The 20,046-nt window shown below is 36.5% G+C and overlaps 2 protein-coding genes across 9 annotated transcripts in view; one reads left to right on the forward strand and one right to left on the reverse strand.

The window, feature by feature from the left end:
* Window positions 1–20,046, forward strand: part of NOC3L (NOC3 like DNA replication regulator) — a 45,106-nt gene that overhangs the window by 15,051 nt on the left and 10,009 nt on the right. For all 8 annotated transcript variants that reach the window (XR_009559231.2, XR_009559230.2, XR_009559232.2 and 5 more), the window contains exons 11-21: window positions 2,439–2,570; window positions 4,164–4,244; window positions 4,577–4,677; window positions 7,211–7,283; window positions 7,371–7,434; window positions 7,517–7,588; window positions 7,952–8,133; window positions 9,141–9,269; window positions 9,953–10,050; window positions 12,973–13,057; window positions 13,387–13,511. Coding sequence is in view for 4 of the 8 variants with exons in the window: in XM_030865135.3 (XP_030720995.1) it covers window positions 2,439–2,570; window positions 4,164–4,244; window positions 4,577–4,677; window positions 7,211–7,283; window positions 7,371–7,434; window positions 7,517–7,588; window positions 7,952–8,133; window positions 9,141–9,269; window positions 9,953–10,050; window positions 12,973–13,057; window positions 13,387–13,511 (1,142 nt within the window). In the remaining 4 variants the exon portion in view is untranslated. The remainder of the gene's footprint in view (window positions 1–2,438; window positions 2,571–4,163; window positions 4,245–4,576; window positions 4,678–7,210; window positions 7,284–7,370; window positions 7,435–7,516; window positions 7,589–7,951; window positions 8,134–9,140; window positions 9,270–9,952; window positions 10,051–12,972; window positions 13,058–13,386; window positions 13,512–20,046) is intronic.
* The window catches only part of PLCE1 (phospholipase C epsilon 1), a 315,415-nt gene continuing 310,023 nt past the window's right edge, over window positions 14,655–20,046 (reverse strand). The window contains exon 34 of the mRNA XM_060285871.1: window positions 14,655–18,911. The gene's annotated coding sequence lies outside the window, so the exon portion shown is untranslated. The remainder of the gene's footprint in view (window positions 18,912–20,046) is intronic.

The following is a 20,046-nucleotide window of genomic DNA, read 5'->3' on the forward strand; positions in this document are numbered from 1 at the left end:
TTTACTTTCTTGGTATTTATTTATTTGCTTGGTATATATATATACTTTGTATAGTAATGTGATTTTTTTAAGGTGTACAATGTGATGATTTAATCTATGTATACACTGTGAAATGATTACTGCAATCAAGTTAATTAACACATCCATCACCTCTCATAGTTACCTTTTTTGTGTGGTGAGAATACTTAAGATCTACTCTCTTAGCAAATTTCAGGTCTATGATACAGTATTATTACCCAGAACTTATTCACCTTATAACTGAAAGTTTGTATCCTTTGACCAGGATTTCCTCATTTCCTCCATTCCCTGGCAAGCACCACTCTACTCTCTGGTTCTGTGGGTGTGACTTTTTGAGATCATACAGTATTGATCTTTCTGTGTCTGGCTCATTTCACTTAGCATGATGTCCTGCAGGTTCATCCATGTTATCAGAGATGACAGGACCCTCTTTTTAAGGCTGAATAACATTCCGTTGTATGTATATCCCACATTTGCTTTATTCCGGCGGGCACGTAGATTGGTTCCATATCTTGGCTTTTGTGAACAGTGCTGCAGTGAACATGGGTGTGCAGATATCTCTTTGAGATACTGATTTCATTTCCTTTGGATATATACCCAGAAGGGGGATTGCTGGACCATATGATAATTGTATCTTTAATTTTTTGAGGAGCCTCCATACTGTTCCATAATGGCTGTGTCAATTTACATTCCCACCAAGAGTGTACAAGGGTTTCCTTTTCTTCACAGCCTCACTAACACTTGTTATTTCTTGTCTTTTTCATAATAGCCATTCTGATAGGTGTGAGGTGGTATCTCACTGTGGTTATGGTTTGCATGTCCATGATGATTAGTGCTGTTGAGCATCTTTTCATTTACCTGTTGGTCATTTGTTGTTTGTCTTCTTTGGAAAAAATGTGTTTTTAGATCCTTTGTTCTTTTTCAAATCAGGTTGTTTTTTGCTGTGAGTTGTTTGAGTTCTTTAGTATTTTGGATATTACCCCTTATCACATACATGATTTGCAGATATTTTCTGCCATTGCATAGGTTGCCTTTGCATCTTGTCGATGGTTTCCTTTGCGTATGGAAGGTTTTTAGTTTACTGTAGTCTCACTTGTTTGTTTTTGCTTTTGGTGTCATATCTAGAAAATTAATGCTCAGACCAATGTCAAGGAGCTTTGTCTCTATGTTTTCTCTTCTAGGAGTTTTATGGTGTCAGGTCTTACATTTAAGTCTTTAATCCATTTTGAATTAATGTTTGTGACTGGTAAGATAAGGGTCCAGTTTCATTCTTCTGTATGTGGATATCCAATTTTCCTAACACCATTTATTGAAGAGACTATTCTTTCCCTATTGTGTATTCTTGATTCCCTTACCAAAGATTAGTTGACCATGTGCCGCATTCTTTGATTTGGAGTTATTTTTCATTTGTGGGTGATATTTTATGAGCACATAGAATACCTACAAAATACTCACATCTTTCTGAGACCTAGAGTGACTTCAGGTTCAGTGTTTATGCTTTTAGTTCTTCCTTGTTTTCATTACATGCTTTAAATGAAGTTCTCAGCTTTCTTCCAAATGTACATATTGGAACCTCAGAAGAATACAAACCTGTAGTTCTTTTTTTCTCCAAGAATGCTGCTGTGACTGCAGGTCAGTAGAGTGGTTTCTTCCCCAGAAAACATAGGATTTTAAACCCCTTTTGTCTTTGTGTTTGGATGGTTGCTGTAGCACACAGTACATCAGTTTCTAAATTAGTTTCTGAACTTTTTTGAATGGCTTAAGGCAATAGTACATGTGGTCCCTGGACCAGCATCAGCTGGATTAGAAATACAAATTCTGGGGCCCCGCTGCAGACCCGCTGAATCAGAAGCTCTGGGGATGGGGTCTAGCTTTTTGTGCTTTAACAAGCCCTCCAGGTGATTGTGATGTTTGCTAAAGTTGGAGACCCACTGGCCTGAAGAAAAGTAAGTTGTCTTAATAACACTAGTCTTCATTTTTTTTTGTTGGGAAAAAAAGATTAGAACTGTTAACTGCAAAACTGAATCTGGTTTGGGAATTTAAAGCTGGTTTAGAAATGTCTAATAAATATCGTCTTCTCCCATACTGGTCCAAACCTTTTCCTGACCTGTCTACTCTTTGTAATCCTATCTACCAGTGCCAGGTAGTGTTCTCTCTTCCTTGTTCTTATTCCACTGCAAAGTAGTATTATGTGTATTTAGCCAAATACTAGTGTCCTTTCATAGACAAAATTTACTGAATACGTTTAACAAAAAGATAATAGAACTTTGTGTAAAATGTGATAAAAGATGTTTCAAAGTTTTTTGTATTTTGGGTTTTTTTGGCATGAAGGAAGAACACTGTTGAATGCTTATTCTGTTTAAAGTATTTGAGGGCAATATAAATATTAAGCTGTGTATTTGTGTTTTCTTCAATACTAGATGTTAAAAACATTCTTGTGCCTAAGGATCAAAGAAGTAGAAGTGAAAAAAGATACAGAGGATATTAATAAACAAAAAAAGTTCATGACTTTCAAGGAAAAGAGAAAAACTCTATCAAGAATGCAGAGAAAGGTTTGATTGATTTCCTTTGTTGTTTTAATTGATTTTAGATTAAAATCATAATATAGGCACAGGTAAAAATCATAGTTAAGATATAAATATTTTTAAATCTGATATTTAGAGAATTTTATTTTCTCCAGTTATTGCAAAGAAATGTTTTATTAAATCAACTTAAACAAATAGTTCATTAGCAAAGAGAGCAGTAGATGAAAAGGTTTTCTTGCCGTGCTGGCTTTTTTTTTTTTTTTTGGCCACACCGCACCACTCGGCATGTGGGCTCTTAGTTCCCCAACCAGGGATCTAACCTGTGCTCCTTGTGTTGGAAGCACGGAGTCTTAACCACTGACCACCAGGGAAGTCCCCATGCTGGCTTAGATTCATCGTGATAACACAGATTCCTTCCTTAACAGAAAGGATGCATTCATGTGAAGTTGGCAACAAAGTAGGTTTTAGTCGAATCTACTTTCTCTGTTGGTTTGTATTTGAAAACTAGGTTGAAATTCCAGGCTTTTGTTTATTTACTATGAGACTTTGGGAACATTTTTTTAATATTCTGAGAAACGGAGCTAAAAATAGCACCTACCTTGCAGGGTGATTGTGTAGTTTAAATATGATGACATAGGAAAAGCACTTAGAGTGTGCAGTGCTGGGCACACTTTATACACATTAGTTACCACCACCACCATTATTATGATCACTTCTCAAAACATTTCTAAACAGTTTATTAAGGTTATCAAATGGGTTATAAAAACAAAGGAAAAAATAATTTCCAGGGAGATCCATCTTTGAATGTGTCTAATAAATTTTGAAAATAAGCCAGGAATATCAAAATAGACTTAATGATTGTTAACAAATGAAGGTAAATATTTAAATTATTTATACCATACCATCCTCATATACGTTGGATGTGCCTGTTAGGAACAGCATGTATGTGGCTAGTGGGGAAGCAAAGGCCCAATAAGCAGCTCTTTAACAGCTTCATGTGAGGGAAGGAAACGCCATTCCTCAGTCAGTCCCCAGTGTCTCAGGCAGCTTAGCAACCATTGTTTGCTGCTCTAACAGCATAAGGGAGTGGAAAAAAGTTGGTTTTCCGTTGAATTTCTGTATGTATAGTATCTGATTTTATGCATTGTATGTAAATGAGTTTGGGAAGCATTGTTGATGACTGGTTTCCACATTATAGATGATTAAACAATAAGAATTATTTCTGGGCTCAGCATGTCCTTCCTTCCTTTCTTTCTTTTTTTGAAAAAATTTAAATTACAGAAAACTACAGAGAGTAGTATAATAGCCCATGTATTTACCATTCTGATTGAGCAAATATTAATATACTTCAGTTTCTTTCTTGAAAAGAAAGAAACCATTGGTGGTAGAGTTGGAGTCCCTCTGTCCCTTCTCCAGTCCCATCCTTCTCCCGTCCTCCAAGGAGGCAGCCACTGCCATAAATTTGGGTTATGGATGCTTCTTATCCATTTTTCTATTTTTGCTTATATTTGTAGACAGTCTGTGGTATTATTGTGTGTGTTTCATAATATTGGCATAATGCCTCTCTGAAGGTAGCTTTTTCATTCAGTGGTATACTCTTTTTTTAAAATCTATTTTCAGTGGAAGAAAGCAGAAGAGAAACTAGAGAGAGAGCTTCGGGAGGCAGAAGCTTCGGAGAGTACTGAGAAAAAACTTAAACTGGTAGGCAGTTTCACGTTTTCTCATGCTTTTAAAATGTTTTGTTAAATGATTTCAACTAGAGATTGATTGCTTCAACTTGTGGTTGTATGACTTTGGTTTATTTCATGAGGCTTAGATACATGATGTATAAGAAATGATAAATGTGATTGATGATGCTAGTTTTAGGAAATCACAGGATGTGTATCTTCATTCTGCTTTGTTGAAGCTCTTAAGATTGAATAGTGGGGAGTGATGGGAAAGCACAGAAAAGGTTGGGTTTTGAAAGCTGTAGTTGTGGTAACTCGGGAGAAAGTATACTAGGTTATACTGAAGTCATTTTGTCTGTTCTGCAGCACACGGAGACTCTGAATATTGTGTTTGTGACCTACTTTAGAATATTGAAGAAGGCCCAGAGGTCACCTCTCCTGCCAGCAGTTCTGGAAGGTCTTGCCAAGTAAGGGCTGTGTAGGTTGAAGCCTTTTAGATTCTTTCTAAATCAATAAGACCGAGGTAACCATGAATTTTAAACAGGGTTCACTAATGATGACCCGGTGTCCTTCTTAGTTCTCATTCCTTTTTTATTTGTCACCAGCTTTTCCTTGGAACTGTTCATAACACTGCACTTTTTTGGTTTTCTCATCTCAAACCTTTTATTTTAAAAATCTCCTTCGCTAACTCTTTCCTCCTACTTATTACTTAGTTCTCGCTGTCCCTAGGGTTCGTCCCTCAGTTCTGCTTTCCTTCTGTTCTGTAGTCAGTTTTTAGTCTTGCATAATCTGTTCCTCTTAAGATAGGTCTTCTTGTATTCTGTCAACACTAATGAACCTACTGGGGGATGTGAGCCAGAATAATGGTTGTCAGGATAGTTTTCTACAATTATTTGAGGTATTGTCCTGTAGAACAGTGCTATCCAATAGAAACATAGTGTGAACTACATATGAAATTTAAAATTTTCTGTTAACCACATTGGAAAGGAAAAAGAAACATGAAATTAACTTAAATATATTTTGTTGAACTCATTTTATCTAAAATATTATTTTGACATACATTAATGTCAAAACAATGAGATTAAACATTAGTGAGATATTTGGCATGGCTTTTTTCATACTGTATCTTCTAAAAGTCATATATGTTTTACATTATAGCACATCATCTCAGTTTGGACTAGCCACATTTCAAATCCCTAATGGCCAGTGGCTGCGTTGGACAGCACAGCTTTAGAAATAGGACTAATGTCTGGAAGATAGAGAAAAGGCAAATTTGGTTCAATGTAGAAGAAATTACTTTCTAATGACTGTAGCTATTTGGTGATGAGATGCTTTGCCTTATAAGATAGTGTGGTCCTTGTCATTGAAAGAGAGGTTGGTCAGAGGTTCAAAGAGAAGGGATTATTCTTACCTTAGGTAGGACCTGTTGTTTGTTTTTTTCAATGATCAATTTCTTTTTTGTTTTTGTGTGTTGGGTCTTCATTGCTGCGCATGAGCTTTCTATAGTTGTGGCGAGTGGGAACTACTCTTTGTTGTGGTGTGCGGCCTTCTCATTGTGGTGGCTTCTCTTGTTGCAGAGCATGGGCTCTAGGCATGTGGCTTCAGTTGTTGTGGCACATGGGCTCAGTAGTTGTGACTCACGGGCTCTAGAGCGCAGGCTCAGTAGTTGTGGCACATGGGCTTAGTTGCTTCTTGGCATGTGGGATCTTCCTGGACCAGGGATCAAACCTGTGTCCCCTGCATTGGCAGGCGGATTCTCAACCACTGCACCACCAGGGAAGCCCTGGCAGGTGGATTCTCAACCACTGCGCCACCAGGGAAGTTCTAATGACCAATTTGTTTATTTAAACAAATTTTCAATAATACATGCTCATTTAAAAAATTCAAATAATGCAATTAAGAATTAAAAGATCACAAGTTCCCTTCCTTCCTATATCAGTATGTAAATCTGCCCACCTGCCTTCCTTCATAGAAATTGAATCTTTCACATAAATGTATACTGTTCTGTAACTTCCTTTCTTTTTTGGATAAACAGTTATTCTGGGTATCCTTCTGTGTTAGCACATATAGACCCACTTTTCTTTTTAAGTTCATAATACTCCATGTCATGGATATTTAATACTTTATTTGGTCAGTCCCCAGTGCTACACTGGAAATATCTTCAATGTACTTGTGTGCACATATTGCTAGGTCAAAGAGTATGATCGTTTTAAATTTTGATAAATATTGCCGTATTACTTCCCCAAAAGGTTGTACCAATACACAGGGAATATATGACCTCTGAGGTCCTTCCTTCTTCTAAGATTTACAGTGTCAAAGGCTCTTGCACTAATATTGAAGAGATATCCTGACTTTAACTACTTCGGTGCCTGATATTTTATAGTGTACAGAGTCCTCTGACATTTAGTAGCTCACATGATTCTTTCTCTTTAACTCTATTGAATGATCTCAGTTATTTTTCAAAATAGAAGGCCAGGGCAGTCAGCTCTTAACTAGGATTATATAGGTAATTAATTGCTGAGCCTGAACTAGACACTAGCTCCAAGATTTTTTCTTTTCTTTTTAAAGCTTTCATAGGGTCCATTTTCTAATTAATAGCAAAATCTTTCCTCCTTTCCTTCTTCCCGCCCCATTTTCCTAGAAGCTGTAACTGCTGACTCCTTTGTGACTTAGAACATTGTTGGACACCTGGTCAACTTGACTCAGAGAACTTGTTTGCTCTTAGCAATTTCTTTCTCTGGGTAGGAGTATTTTTGAAATATATTTAGTTTGTTTAGTGCCTCATATATTCCTGCTGAGTATAGTGTCCAGTCGTGGATGAATTGTCCAAAGAGGCCAGTCTGAATTAATGAAAAGTATCGATAATCACCATCATCTCCATCATAGCTAACATTTTGAAATAAGTAATATTGAAAATATGGTTTTAAAGTCAGGTTTAATTTTTAACTGCTTTATGTCTATTTTTAGGTTACCTTTTAACTAAGTTTTGTTTGATTCTAGGTTTGCTCACCTTATAAATGTGGAGTTTTTTGATGATTTATTAGTAGTTCTACATTCTCTCATTGAGTCTGGTGTAAGTAACTCTACTAATGAATTACTTTTTAAGATATAAATTGTAATTATTCTTAATATCCTTTTTTTTTTTCCTCTTCGTTTTAAGGACCTAAGCTATCAAGAAAGTCTTCACTGTGTCCAGACTGCTTTTCATGTTCTTTCTGGGCAAGGTAAGGTACTTTCTTGATTAAGTTTTGTTTTCTTTGCCTTTGGAGGCTTTAACATACCTAATTTTTGTTCTCATTTTCAAAGGTGATGTTCTGAATATTGATCCAATGAAATTCTATACACATCTTTACAAAACACTGTTCAAGTTACATGCAGGTATGTATGTTTAGATAATGTGTCTTTAATAAATCTTCATCTTCTAAGAATATTTTGTGACTGGAATTACAGTCAATGAAAATTGAGAAATAGGAGCAGGTATATAAAATGCTGGCCTGCCAGTGCTACACATCCGTATTTAACCTTAAGTGAGACTTGGAGTGAGAGAACTTTTGGAATTGACTGGAGATGCAGTGCAACTCACATTATTGTGTGAGCAGTCTGGCACTGCTTCATCGTTTCCATAGGGAAATGATGTGGGACAGGTGCAACAGGCTCCTCTTGGATTTTTCCAAAGTTCAGTGAAGTTGCATAATGAAAAAGTAATGAGAACAGCCCCAAAGGGTATATCTGCTGTTTTAGGTGCTACGAATGAAGGTGTTGAGATCGTCCTCCAGTGCCTTGATGTCATGCTGACTAAGCGCAGAAAGCAGGTTTCTCAGCAGCGGGCCCTTGCCTTCATCAAGCGCCTTTGTACCCTTGCTCTTCATGTGCTTCCAAATTCAAGCATTGGCATTTTAGCAACTAACAGAATATTAATGCATGTAAGTAGTGATGCAAACGAATAGAGCTAAGTTCTTACAGTGCAACAATGGTGTTTTGTTCGATGCACATTTTTTTCCTCCATTTACATTATTATTTTAATTATAAAAGTAATTCACACTTGTAACAAGTTAAGGTGATAAAAGAAGTACATAAAATTACAAAAGGAAAGCACTCCACCCCTACTGACACTCTCCATTTTTACGATTTGGTGGGTGTCCTTCCAGAAAACTTAAAAAAAATTCATTTATAAATGTGTACACTAAACACAAAACTTTTTTCTTTTTTAATGGAGAGGGGATTATGATATACAGTATTGTTCTACAGCTCTTTTTTAACACTTAATGGTGATGAACACATTTTGTATCAGTACAAATACAGCTACTTGGTCTCTTTAATGATCATTGGTTTAACAAATACATAGTTCTTACTGTATGAATTCCACTGTTACAATGCTTTACAAAAATTAACTCAGTTTTCATAACAACTCTGTGAAGTAGCTACTATTATTGTTCCCATTTTATAGATGGGGAAAACTGAGGTCCAGAGAGACTAAGAAACTTGTCTAAAATGACACTGCTAGTAAGTGGCAGAGATGGGATTTAAATTTAGGCAGTCTGGCTTTTACACTTTACATTTTTCTTTTGATGGATGTAAGATATTTCCTTTTTTGCTATTATAAATGATGCTATAGTGAATATTCTTGTAAGTGTATCTGATGTAATTATTTCTATAGGAAAGATTCCTAAAAGTGGGGTTGCTGAATGAAAGAATATCTGTTTTCTTTTGCAAGATAAAATTAATTCTTTTCAAAGCAAGCTAATATTCTTTTGTTCTCTTGTGGAATAAACTTAAATTGCATAAATTAAAACTAGGTATAAAGTGCATGTGCTTATAGCTCTTATGTAACTGTAAAATCAAATTGTGTAAAAGTACAGAATCCAATAACGTTCTTAAAATTAATAATATTACTTTAATTAATCCTTCTTTTTATGTGACATTTTTGCAGACTTTCCCCAAAACAGATCTGTTGCTTGACAATGAATCTCAGGGTAGTGGAGTTTTCCTTCCTGAGCTGGATGAACCTGAGTACTGCAATGCTCAGAACACTGCTCTTTGGGAATTGCATGCACTGAGGGTAAGAGCCCCCCCCCCCTTTTTGTGAGGGCTTTTTCAGTTTTTCCCCCAAGTAGTTATAATTGCCAGAGAACTTAACATATTTGGTTCTGGGACTGCCTTTCATAGAATTCCTGTCTAAATACTGTACATTTCACTTTGCTCTTACTATTAAGATGTTGAGATGCATTTTCTAAGGAAGCAGAAAGTGATTTCAGTATTGTGGGGTGAGATTTCTTGAAGTCACTCCCTGACACTATTCAGAATAGAAGATATGTTATCAGGCACATTTGTATTGGGTCTTATTCAGGGGGACTTCCAGAGGCCTGCGGCCCGCCAGTTTCAAGAGGGTTTCACCTACGGTGTGATCCTACAGTGCGGACAGCAGCAGCATTATAGTGGAAATATGTTTTAGGAAACCTGTTGTAAACTAACTTTTTTCACTCTGAAAGAGAAATTGCCTTTTGATTTTTCTTTTCATACTGTAAAAGCAAGACTAAGCTACTTCAGTGAACTTGGTCATCAAACAGATTTGTGTTGGAATCTTGTGAGCAAAGATACTGTTTTTTTTCTGTAGGTATGTGGTTGTAATGAAGTACATATGCATATGTGGTTTTTTTAAAAAATTAATGTTTATTAAAGTATAGCTAGTATCTTATAAAATATTGACCCGTGCAAAATATGGTTGTCCTGTTTCCCCTTCAGCGACATTACCATCCTATAGTGCAAAGATTTGCAGCTCACCTCATCGCTGGAGCCCCTTCCGAAGGCTCGGAAGCACTCAAACCAGAGTTGAGCCGAAGGTAGTATTAGCATTGCCTTATTATAGAACTGCAAATTTCAGTTGATAGCTGTTTTGACTATGAGAAGTCTGTTTTACAAAGTAATAGATTTCAAAATGTAAAGTGCTGGTTGGTTATCTGGACTTGGTCCACTTCATATTCCTGAATTATTCCAAAGAGAAAACATTGCTGACTGTGATTTTGTTAGTTTGTTTTGAGTAATTACTTAACCTTTTTTTTTTTTTTGGTCATAAAACGTTTCACACATACAGGTAAGTAGAAAGAATAGTGAATCCCCATATGCTCATTACTTAGGTTCAACATTTAATAAGATGATGCCGTATTTGCTTTATGTGAAGGTCCATGAGTCCATCCACAGAACCTTTTTTTTTTCCCCATCCAAATGGTTCTGCTAGGACAAGAAAGGGAGAAGTGAGGAGGGAGAGAAAAGAAGTGCTTTGAACACTGCCACCCAGAAGGGAGCAGTTTCTCTCCTTGGCCCTCATAGCCATCTCTGTTCAGTGCCCCCGACCTGTGAGAGTTTGGACTGGCACTTCCAGCATTCACCTTACACGCTTCCAAATGGGGAAAAGCGTCCTTCTAAAAGAAGTTTCTTTTCCCACAACTTTTTGATCTGAAAAAAATTCGTACAGAGAAGTTGAAACAGTAGTAATTATCGTTTTTTCCCCCACAAAGTCAACTAGGAAATACTTCAGTTATACAGAAAAGAAGAGAAAATGGTATGACACCCTTGTAATATTCCCATCACTCAGAATTAATATTTTGTTGCAGATTTTTCCCCTCCTTTGCAAGCCCACTGGTTTCTTTAAATCAGAGATCACAGACAAGTGACCTGTAGGCAAGATTTTCTGGCCTCTTCAGAGTTTGAACAAGAATCTAATTGGTTGGTATCTTTTAAATATTGGAAGAATTCGCCAAAAATCATTTCCAGCTTCTCTTGAAATACTGAGAGGTTTGACGAAACAGGTCTATATTTTTACAAGGCAGTAGTCAGATGTATCCCTCTCTAAATGAGACATATATTGTAATTTCCTGTAAACCCTTTTCCTTCTGGGTAGGATAGAGGTAACCTTTGCTCTTATTAAATAGTAAAATGGCCATTTACTTCTTTCATCCTTCATACTTCCCACCTGTACCCCGGCTTTGTTTTTCAAAAGGAAAAGGAGAAAATGATTCTTTGTCACTTCTTCACAATCCTTTTCCGGTATGTTTTTGTCAGAGATCTTCACCATTTGCCTCATTTATGCCAGAGGTTTCCTTTTCTGGAGGAAGTTGAATGGATTATCCCAAAGGCTTGAGAAGGGAGACTCTTGATGGGCTTCCCCTGGGGAGTGGAGCTTGGGATGTGAGCCTGATTGCATCCCTTGCCAATCTCCTTTGGAGAATATGAACCAATCTCAGGTCATTAAGGATTCATTTACATGCATGGGTATAGACATTTATTCTGTCCTGATTGGCCTCCCTTGCTTTCAATCCAGGCAAACAGCTGAAGGGTTGAGCTGATTGAAATCCGTGGAAGGTGACTCCATGCCTATGCTCTCATGACTAACTTACACTTAGTTGCATATCGTTCACATAACGGGTTGAGTTGGGATTTGATCATATTGAGCTTGAGGGCTTTTTGCTCAGCCTTTTTGTCCAGACCTATATTTCTAAATGTATACCAGACCTCTCTGAGGTGGATTTAGTTGGATAATGATGTCATAACATGGGGATTTAGGATTTATTTTATATAAGTGTGTTTTGTTGGTTTCCAAAGAAAACAAAAACAATAATTAGAAAAGATATATGCATTCTTATGTTCATTGCCACATTATTTACAATAGCCAAGATACGGAAGCAACCTAAATGCCCACCAATAGATGAATGGATAAAGAAGATGAGGTATATATACACACAATGGAATATTACTCAGCCATGAAAAAAAGAATTAAAGCTTGCCATTTGCAACAACATGGATGGACCTAGAGGGGATTATGCTAAGTGAAATAAGTCAGAGAAAGACAAATACTATATGATTTCACTCTCAAAAACAAAACAAATGAACAAACAAAACAGAAACAGAGCCATAAATACAGAGAACAAACAGGTGGTGCCAGAGGGGAGGGGGTTAGGAGGAGGAGAGAAATAGGTGAGGGAGATTAAGAGGTACAAACTCCCAGTTGCAAAATAAATGTCACAGGTATGAAATGTACAGTGTGGGATATATAGTCAATAATTATACAATATCTTTGTATGATGACAAGTGGTAAGTAGACTTATCGTGGTGATCATTTTGAAATGTATAGAAATATCAAATCATCACTATGTTGTGTAACAGGAACTAACAGAGTTGTAGGTCAATTTTACTTCAAAAACAAACAAACTCATAGAAAAAGAGATCAGGTTTGTCGCTACCAGAAGGGGGAATTGGATGAAGGCAGTCAAAAAGTACAAACTTCCAATTATAGGATAAATAAGTACTAGGGATGTAATGTACAACATGATAAATATAATTAAACTATTGTATGTTATATATGACAGTTAAGTGAATAAATCTTGAGTTCTCATCAGAAGGAAAAATTTTTTTTCTATTTCACTAATTTTGTATCTATGTGAGATGATGGAGGTTCACTAAACTTATTGTGGTAATTCATTTCATGATGTATGCAAGTCAGATCATGCTGTACACCTTAAACTTACACAGTGCTGTATGTCAATTATATCTGAATAAAACTGCAAGAAAATAAAACTGGGACAAAGAAGATTTTAATGAGAAAAAAGAAACAAAAATGAAAGCAGGATTATGTTATATCTAGGTTTAGAATAATGAGTACAATCTAATTGTTTTCTCTGTGTACAGTCTAATTCTGTGGGTACAATCTATTTTCAAGTTACACAGATATGGTGGTGTCTTTACTTTTCTTATATTTGTGATTATAGATCTCCTGCAGAACTTTTTGAGGCTTATAGCATGGCAGCAATGACATTCAATCCTCCTGTTGAATCTTCAAATTCCAAAAGGAAGGTATGTGACACTTTTCATTATTTTTTTTAAAGGATGAAATAAAAACTAAATTAATATGTCTCTTAATACCTGATTTCAACTTGCTTGTTTCGTGCTAGGAGTTGATGGTAGGATAGATTTCTGGGGTTGGAATTCTGTAGAGACAGTCAGGAGACTGTTTCATTCAATGCAGGATATGGCTGATATGTCCAAGACCTGACCCAGCACCTGTCGTTATTTTTCATGTGTTAGTTTGGTGTCAGCTGTTGCCATTTTTAACTTTGCTCACGGCTTGGCTTTTGCTTATGGCATAAGCAAACTTTTAACTCATACTTTTAATATTTTTTCAGGATAAAATTTTACAAGGGGATTCATTTTTAAGTGAAGAGATAAGTCAACTAATCAAAAGACATTGTAGTGAAGTTGCTACTCAGTCGCCTCTGGATTTCACCAAATATTTGGAAACATCAGTACGGTAATAGAAAAATGAAAAGTCAGGGGACTTTTGTTGTATATTTGTGTGTTTGTGCAGATGCACATAAAGATATATTGTTAATTTAGGACCTTCTCTTGAGGAGGAAGAATTATCCTTTGTGTGGCACAGGGTTCTGCCCCAATTCTGAAAATATGCACAGGAAAATCAAGACCATGAGATTGCTTTCTACCATTCAGTTACTCTTTATAACCAAATACTTTTTAATAACGAAATAAGTGTTTTTTTTATTGTACCACCATGATGGAAGTGAGAAACATTCTAAATTTGAGTGTATATATTTTTATGAAAATTTCTGAGAAAAGAAAAAATAGCTTGCAATTGGATACCAGGTTCTTTGGCTCTTACTGGACGATATGCTTCAAGAAGTAACCTAATTTGGCATTTGTGAAAAAGAATGCTCATCATGGCTACTTTCAAAGAAAGTTTGAGTGTGATTCTAGTCTCTTTGAAGTTCGTCGCATTTTCTGACATGCTCTGGAGGGTGATGGTGGAAAAAACCAAGTCTGAGACTTTCTTTACCATTCTGTTTTAAGGATAAAGGGTACCCAGCGAGGGGCTTTCTTTTTTTTTCTCCCTTCATTTTTTTTTTAACAGATGAAATGCCTATTCTTATGAATATAATTAAAAAGCAGTATTTTATGTGACAGCTATTGCCATATTCTAGGAATGGCTTATGAAATAAGTGTTTTAATGACCAGGTTATAAATATCCTCTACTGTGAATAGCTGAATAAAACAGCTGCATTTTTCTGCTTTCTAGTGAGCATTTTAAAAAATGCACAGCAGTCCAACTAAGTAGATCTATTTCTTCAAAGCTGTAGAAGCCAAATATTTTGGCCTAGGGTAGTGCTTAAAGTTCTTTTTTTTCTCATGAAGTAAATGAAAATAGAACGTTCCTTTATCATTCCAGCAGAGTGGGGAATATCAGCTTAATGACGCATGTTAATCTTTTAGCATATTATATGTGGTTTTAAAAAGTGTTTTTAAGATCAATTTTTTTAGGCTTGATTATTTAATGGTGAGAAATGTGTGGTTCATTATATAAATACTTGCTTTTAATGCACTTTTTAGATATTAAAGTTCAGGAATGTTATGAATATTTGTTTAGATGACCAAGGGGTCTTTTGCCGTTGGAGCACAAGTGACCAGTACATGTCACAAATCATTTATTTTCCAAACATATACAAATACATTTATATTTCACGTTGGCAGCAAAAACTATAGTTTAAATGAAAAATCAATTTTAAAATAAAAATTCATCAACTATTTCACACTTGTATTATGCTTTTAACCTTGTTACACATAAGCGAATCACAGTGGGACCATAAAATTATACATCTTGTATTTGAATATCCTATATGAATTTGAGGATGAAACATTTGTGCACTAACTTCTGTAGCCTTGTACTGATGAGTTTCATTTTCAGAACTAAATATTATAGTCATTAATAATAACATACACCCTGAGGCTATAATAAACTACAGCCTCGATGTCTGTTTTTTTAACTAGATAAATATTGAGCACCTACTATGTGCTTAGCACTGTGCTACGCACTTAAAAGTGAAGTCGGGTAATAACAGGCATAAGACGTAGCCTCAGTCTTCCATGCCCTTGCATGTTGAGTCAGAGCATTCACACATTTTTTTGAACACAACATTACCCAATTCAGTGTCAGAGTGAGTTGTTTCAAAGTTCAGAGAACTGTATCATCTGAAATAGGGAAGGTTTCAGAGGCCTGCTGGATGGCAGACTTGAGCATAGTATGTTTTGTATCTAAGAGATGTGTACGAACAGCTTGGTAATCATGGAGATTCAGTATTTCAAAAACACTCAGGTATTCCTGTCAGAACCCTTAGCCATCATGCAAGGACTGCATTTAGGAAGTTGATAGGAAGAAATGGCAGAGAACATATACATTGTTAACAATGTACTGTATCATGTTGACCCAAGTTTGGGCTTTGTGTAAGAGGCAGTCTCCTTTTCTAACAACTTTTTGGAGGGTCCAGGTGTTCTCCTCTTCTTGCCTTGCTGCTGATTTAAGAGAAGCAACTAAAAGTGTTTGAGGCAGCCCGCTAGAGAGCTCTTTCCGTGTAGGCTGCCTCTCACTATGCCAAGTTCAAGATCAGACACCAGCCAGGAAAATCCTCCTTACTGGCATGGGAGCAGAGTTGTGGAGCTTTGTGGTTTAGTTAATTCAGTTTTACCAGGCCAGTACGCAAGCTCTGATTACTTTTCAGAATTAAGCAAGGCCTTCGGGTGTCTGGCAGAAGAGGAGAGGTCTACAGAGGTACTAGAAAGGGAGAGAACAGAGGAAGGGGAAGATGTGTTTAAAAAAAAAGCACATACGGAGCCATAGGGGAGGCCCGCTTTCATTAGTGAGCCTCCAGTGTCTCCAGAGGCATCACGATGGGAGACCTTTGTGTGAAAGTAAATTTGACTTTTGACTCACTTTTGTTGAGTCGAGACTCCATATTTCTCCCCAGCTAGAGAATTTATAAATAACTTTTACTTGGTAAGGATGACACGAAAAGAGACGTTCCTTTAAGAAGGCACTTTCTGCACAAATAATGTTACTTCCTGCAGATTTATCCTCAGACTTATTCTCAACTCCTTCACACCCTTATATAATCTCACGTTAGTTTGCGAAACAAACAGTTACAGAGGAGGTGACTGAGAGGAAGTTAATGTTTTTTCCAGCATCACACATCACATTGGATTCTTGTTCTAATCTTTTCTTGCCAGCTATCATAATCTTAAACGTGGCGCCACCTAACAGAATTCATGCTCCTTTCTGTTTTTAGTGAAGCATTTAAAAATACTTTTTTTCAAAATCTTGTAGTAAATACAGTTTGCATATTTGTTTGTTTGTTTATTGAGTGAAGTAGAAAAGAACAGCTTCTTGCTTTGCCAGGCAAAGGGGACCACAGGGGGTTAATGCCCTCAAAACTGTGTGTCCCGACCTGGAGCGGGTAGTGAGGAGTTTTATAGTAATGGTTCAAAGAGGGCGCCATTAGCTCATGGACATTCTGATTGGTTGATGGTGACGTAAGTGGGAGTCAGCATCATCAACCTTCTGGTTCCAGCCGGTCTGGGGTTTGCGTGCTTGTGGGCACCATACCCTTCATTTCTCCCACTTGGTGGGGGTTTCAGCCAGCTTGTATTATTTAGATTCTTTTCCACATCGACTTTACTGATGAAGGTTTGCTACCCAAATTTTTAATGGTATGGAAAGTATGAAGTAGTAATGGGTATAGTGTGGGTGACTATTTTAGATGCATTCTAAATGGGATAATTTCTTTCATTTGCTATAGTAATATAACTGTATAATTCAGAGACGATCTAAATCAAAATTTCCTCCTTTTGGCAAACACCAGGCTGTGCTGGTTAGCTGTAATAGTAGAGTAGTCCCCCCTAAAGTCCCCAAGACTCAAATACAGCAGAGTGTGTCCTTTCACCTCAGAATGAACCATCAAGTTGGGTTGCAACATAGGCCGGAGGTTGGGTTCACTCACTTGCTAAAACCTAGTCTCCCTTGCAGTCTCAAGGTAAGTTTCAGACTTTGTGCTAAGGGCCATGGGGTGGGGCGCTGCAGGGCTTAGAGTGAAGGCCAAGTGATAAACCTAGTGAGACCGGTCTTGCTTTCCATCTCGCTACTCTGCACAGTTTTCATCTTGACTCTTGCCAGTTAGACCAGTAACCCAATTTTTATGACACAGTAAGCCCAACCAGAGGCAAAAATGCCTCTTAGTTTAGAGAAACTTGATTACGGTTTCTGGAATATTTTAAAAAATGAGGCAGCATTGTACATTTGTTGTAGACTGATTATTTGCTTTAAAAAGAAACCTGTAGCACTGTACAAATGACATCGAACTGGAATAGCCTGAATTCTGTTGACAAGCAAATGTGGCTCTTCTAGCATTAAAGCTTTGACTCAGTCAGAACTTCCAGTAACATGAAAGCTGGGCCGTGTGTTTTTAACACTTCTGTTAGCGTATGCAAAGAACTTGGGGATTGTTTTATTCATTTTTTATGGTGAAAAACTTCTCAAAGCAAAGATTAGGATTTTTAGTGTGTTTTATAATTTGAAGAAAAACATCTTAAATTTTAATGTCAATAGAAAGATAAAATTTGGATTTTACTTAGAGGAACACCTTTCATTTTAAAAATCATAATTTGCTTCATGCCAAGAATAAGAAGAATCCTTTACACGTACATGATAGTTTTATACAGCAAGGTTTTTAAAATAATTTACATTAAATGGCAAGTTACATGCAATTCTGGCCTGTTTCAGATATCCAGAGCATACATTTTCTTTTTAGGAGATTTGTCTTCAAATAGTGAGATAGAACCACTAACGCTTCTAATCTGCAAGCAGTATCAAGAAAGCTGTGTATAATAAATATATAGCTACAATGTCAGTACAGACCTAGTAAAATAAATAAACACAAACAATCTACTTTTGCTTTAAAAACATGGTTAAGTTTCTTGTTAAGATGTCACAACTCAGTAGATATACGTTATTCTAACTTCATTTTATGGAAACCAAAAGTCTGTGAATATATAAGCAATGAACGTAAAAAACCCCAACATCATTCTGTAGCTAAAAAGAAATACTACAGAATTCACAATGGTACACAATATAGAAACTAAATTGAATTAATTTTTAATGAATCTTATAGGACATATTTACACTTGCAATGCCCAGAATCTTCCAATTCTCAGCCATAAAATGTATGACTAAACTAGCCTGCTTGTTTTCATACCGCTGCATCTTGTTCCCAGTTTTCTAAGTCAGGTCAGCAAACTATGGCCCTTGGGCCAAATCCAGCCTGCCACCTGGTTTCGTATGGCTCTTGAACTAAGAATAGTTTTTACATTTTTAAATGATTTTAAAAAATCAAAAGAGGAATATTTATTACATGGGAAAATTGTATGAAATTACAATTTCAGTGTCTTTATATAGTTTTCTTGGATCACAGCCACATTCATTCACGTGTGTATTGTCTATGGCTGCTTTTGCACTACAGCTGAGTTGAGTCATTGCAGTGGAGACCATATGGCCCATAAGGCCTAAAATATTTGCTGTCTAGCCCTTTACAAAGTTTGTTGACCCTTGTTCTAAGTCAATTATTACAAGGTTAGCAATGGTTTTTCCAACTGTTGACACATGTAAAGTGGCAGTCTGCTGGGCTTCTTTGCTTCATCAGGAAACTGGTTGGTAGCCAGCCCTGTGCCATTTTGCTTGACCTCAGTGTGGACCTCATATCGCAAGTTCAGAAATCATCAATTTCCAGTTTAAGTCTAATGAAAATAAGGAAGTTATATTTGTTTCCATCATGTTCATTCTTGACTTTATAACTTCTTGCCCAAAGATCTTCACCTGTAAAATTGTATACATAGGCTTGTTAGTCTCCTTAAAGTGAAGGAGCAGAAATGTCCATAGTGTAGCAAGGTTTAAGGTTGTTCAACCAACAGAAACCCAAGCTCTGGTGACTGGGTCTGGGGGAGAGACTATTTCCTATAAACTCACAGTGGTAGAACATGATGTTCCTGGGAGGTGGAACATTAGGCTATTTCTGCCCTGGAACATCACATTCTTTAGAAAGATTTTTTTTTTAAAACCATAATTAAACTGTTCAGCTTTAAAAAAAAAAAAAAGGTGGACGTCTGTCAACTAGTTGAGTAAGTTAATTATTTGTTTAGAAATTCTTAGATTATTATTAGGAGGTAACTTGAAACTATAGAGGTGAATATTTCAGAACAAATAACATGAAATATATCACTCAGAAAGCAATAAAAATGTTAAACTTTTTTTCTTACGAGCATATACAGAAAGGCCCTTCTTTTTTCACAAATGCTTTCTTCGAAACACCATTTGTAAAATTAATAACATGGGATCTATATTCCCATAGATGCACCAATGGCTATTACTATTATATCAATGGCTATTTTTATTTTATTTTTTAATTAAAAATATTTATTTATCTATTTATTTATTTGTCTGCGCTGGGTCTTAGTTGCAGCACAGGGATCTTTGTTGCCGTGTGCAGGATCTTCAGTTGCAGTATGTGGGATCTTTTAGTTGCGGCATTCATTTCTTAGTTGTGGCATGCGGCATCTAGTTCCCTGACCAGGTATCGAACCTGGGCCCCCTGCATTGGGAGTGCAGAGTCTTAGCCACTGGACCACCAGGCAAGTCCCTCAATGGCTATTTTTAAAGAGCTTCCCCAAGTTTAGTGAAAGATGTGAGGTCAATTGACTGATTCTGAATATCTGCTTACTATAGGAAAATTGAGTCCAAAGGCAATCGTCTCAATCACCACCACCCTCCCTACGCTCCTAAAATATAGGCAACTAGTAGTGCTCATTATAGCAGGCACATTATTTTAAAGTCAAATTTCTAGTGGAGTTGTATTCTTACGTACTTATTAATCTTCTGGCACACTGAGGGCTCTTTATGTGCAGAGTGTAATTTCACTCTGTCATTACGGAGGTTATAATAGAGAGGTGTGCAT

The sequence above is a fragment of the Globicephala melas genome, chromosome 16, assembly GCF_963455315.2.
Source record: "Globicephala melas chromosome 16, mGloMel1.2, whole genome shotgun sequence".
NCBI classification, from domain to species: Eukaryota; Metazoa; Chordata; class Mammalia; order Artiodactyla; family Delphinidae; genus Globicephala; species Globicephala melas.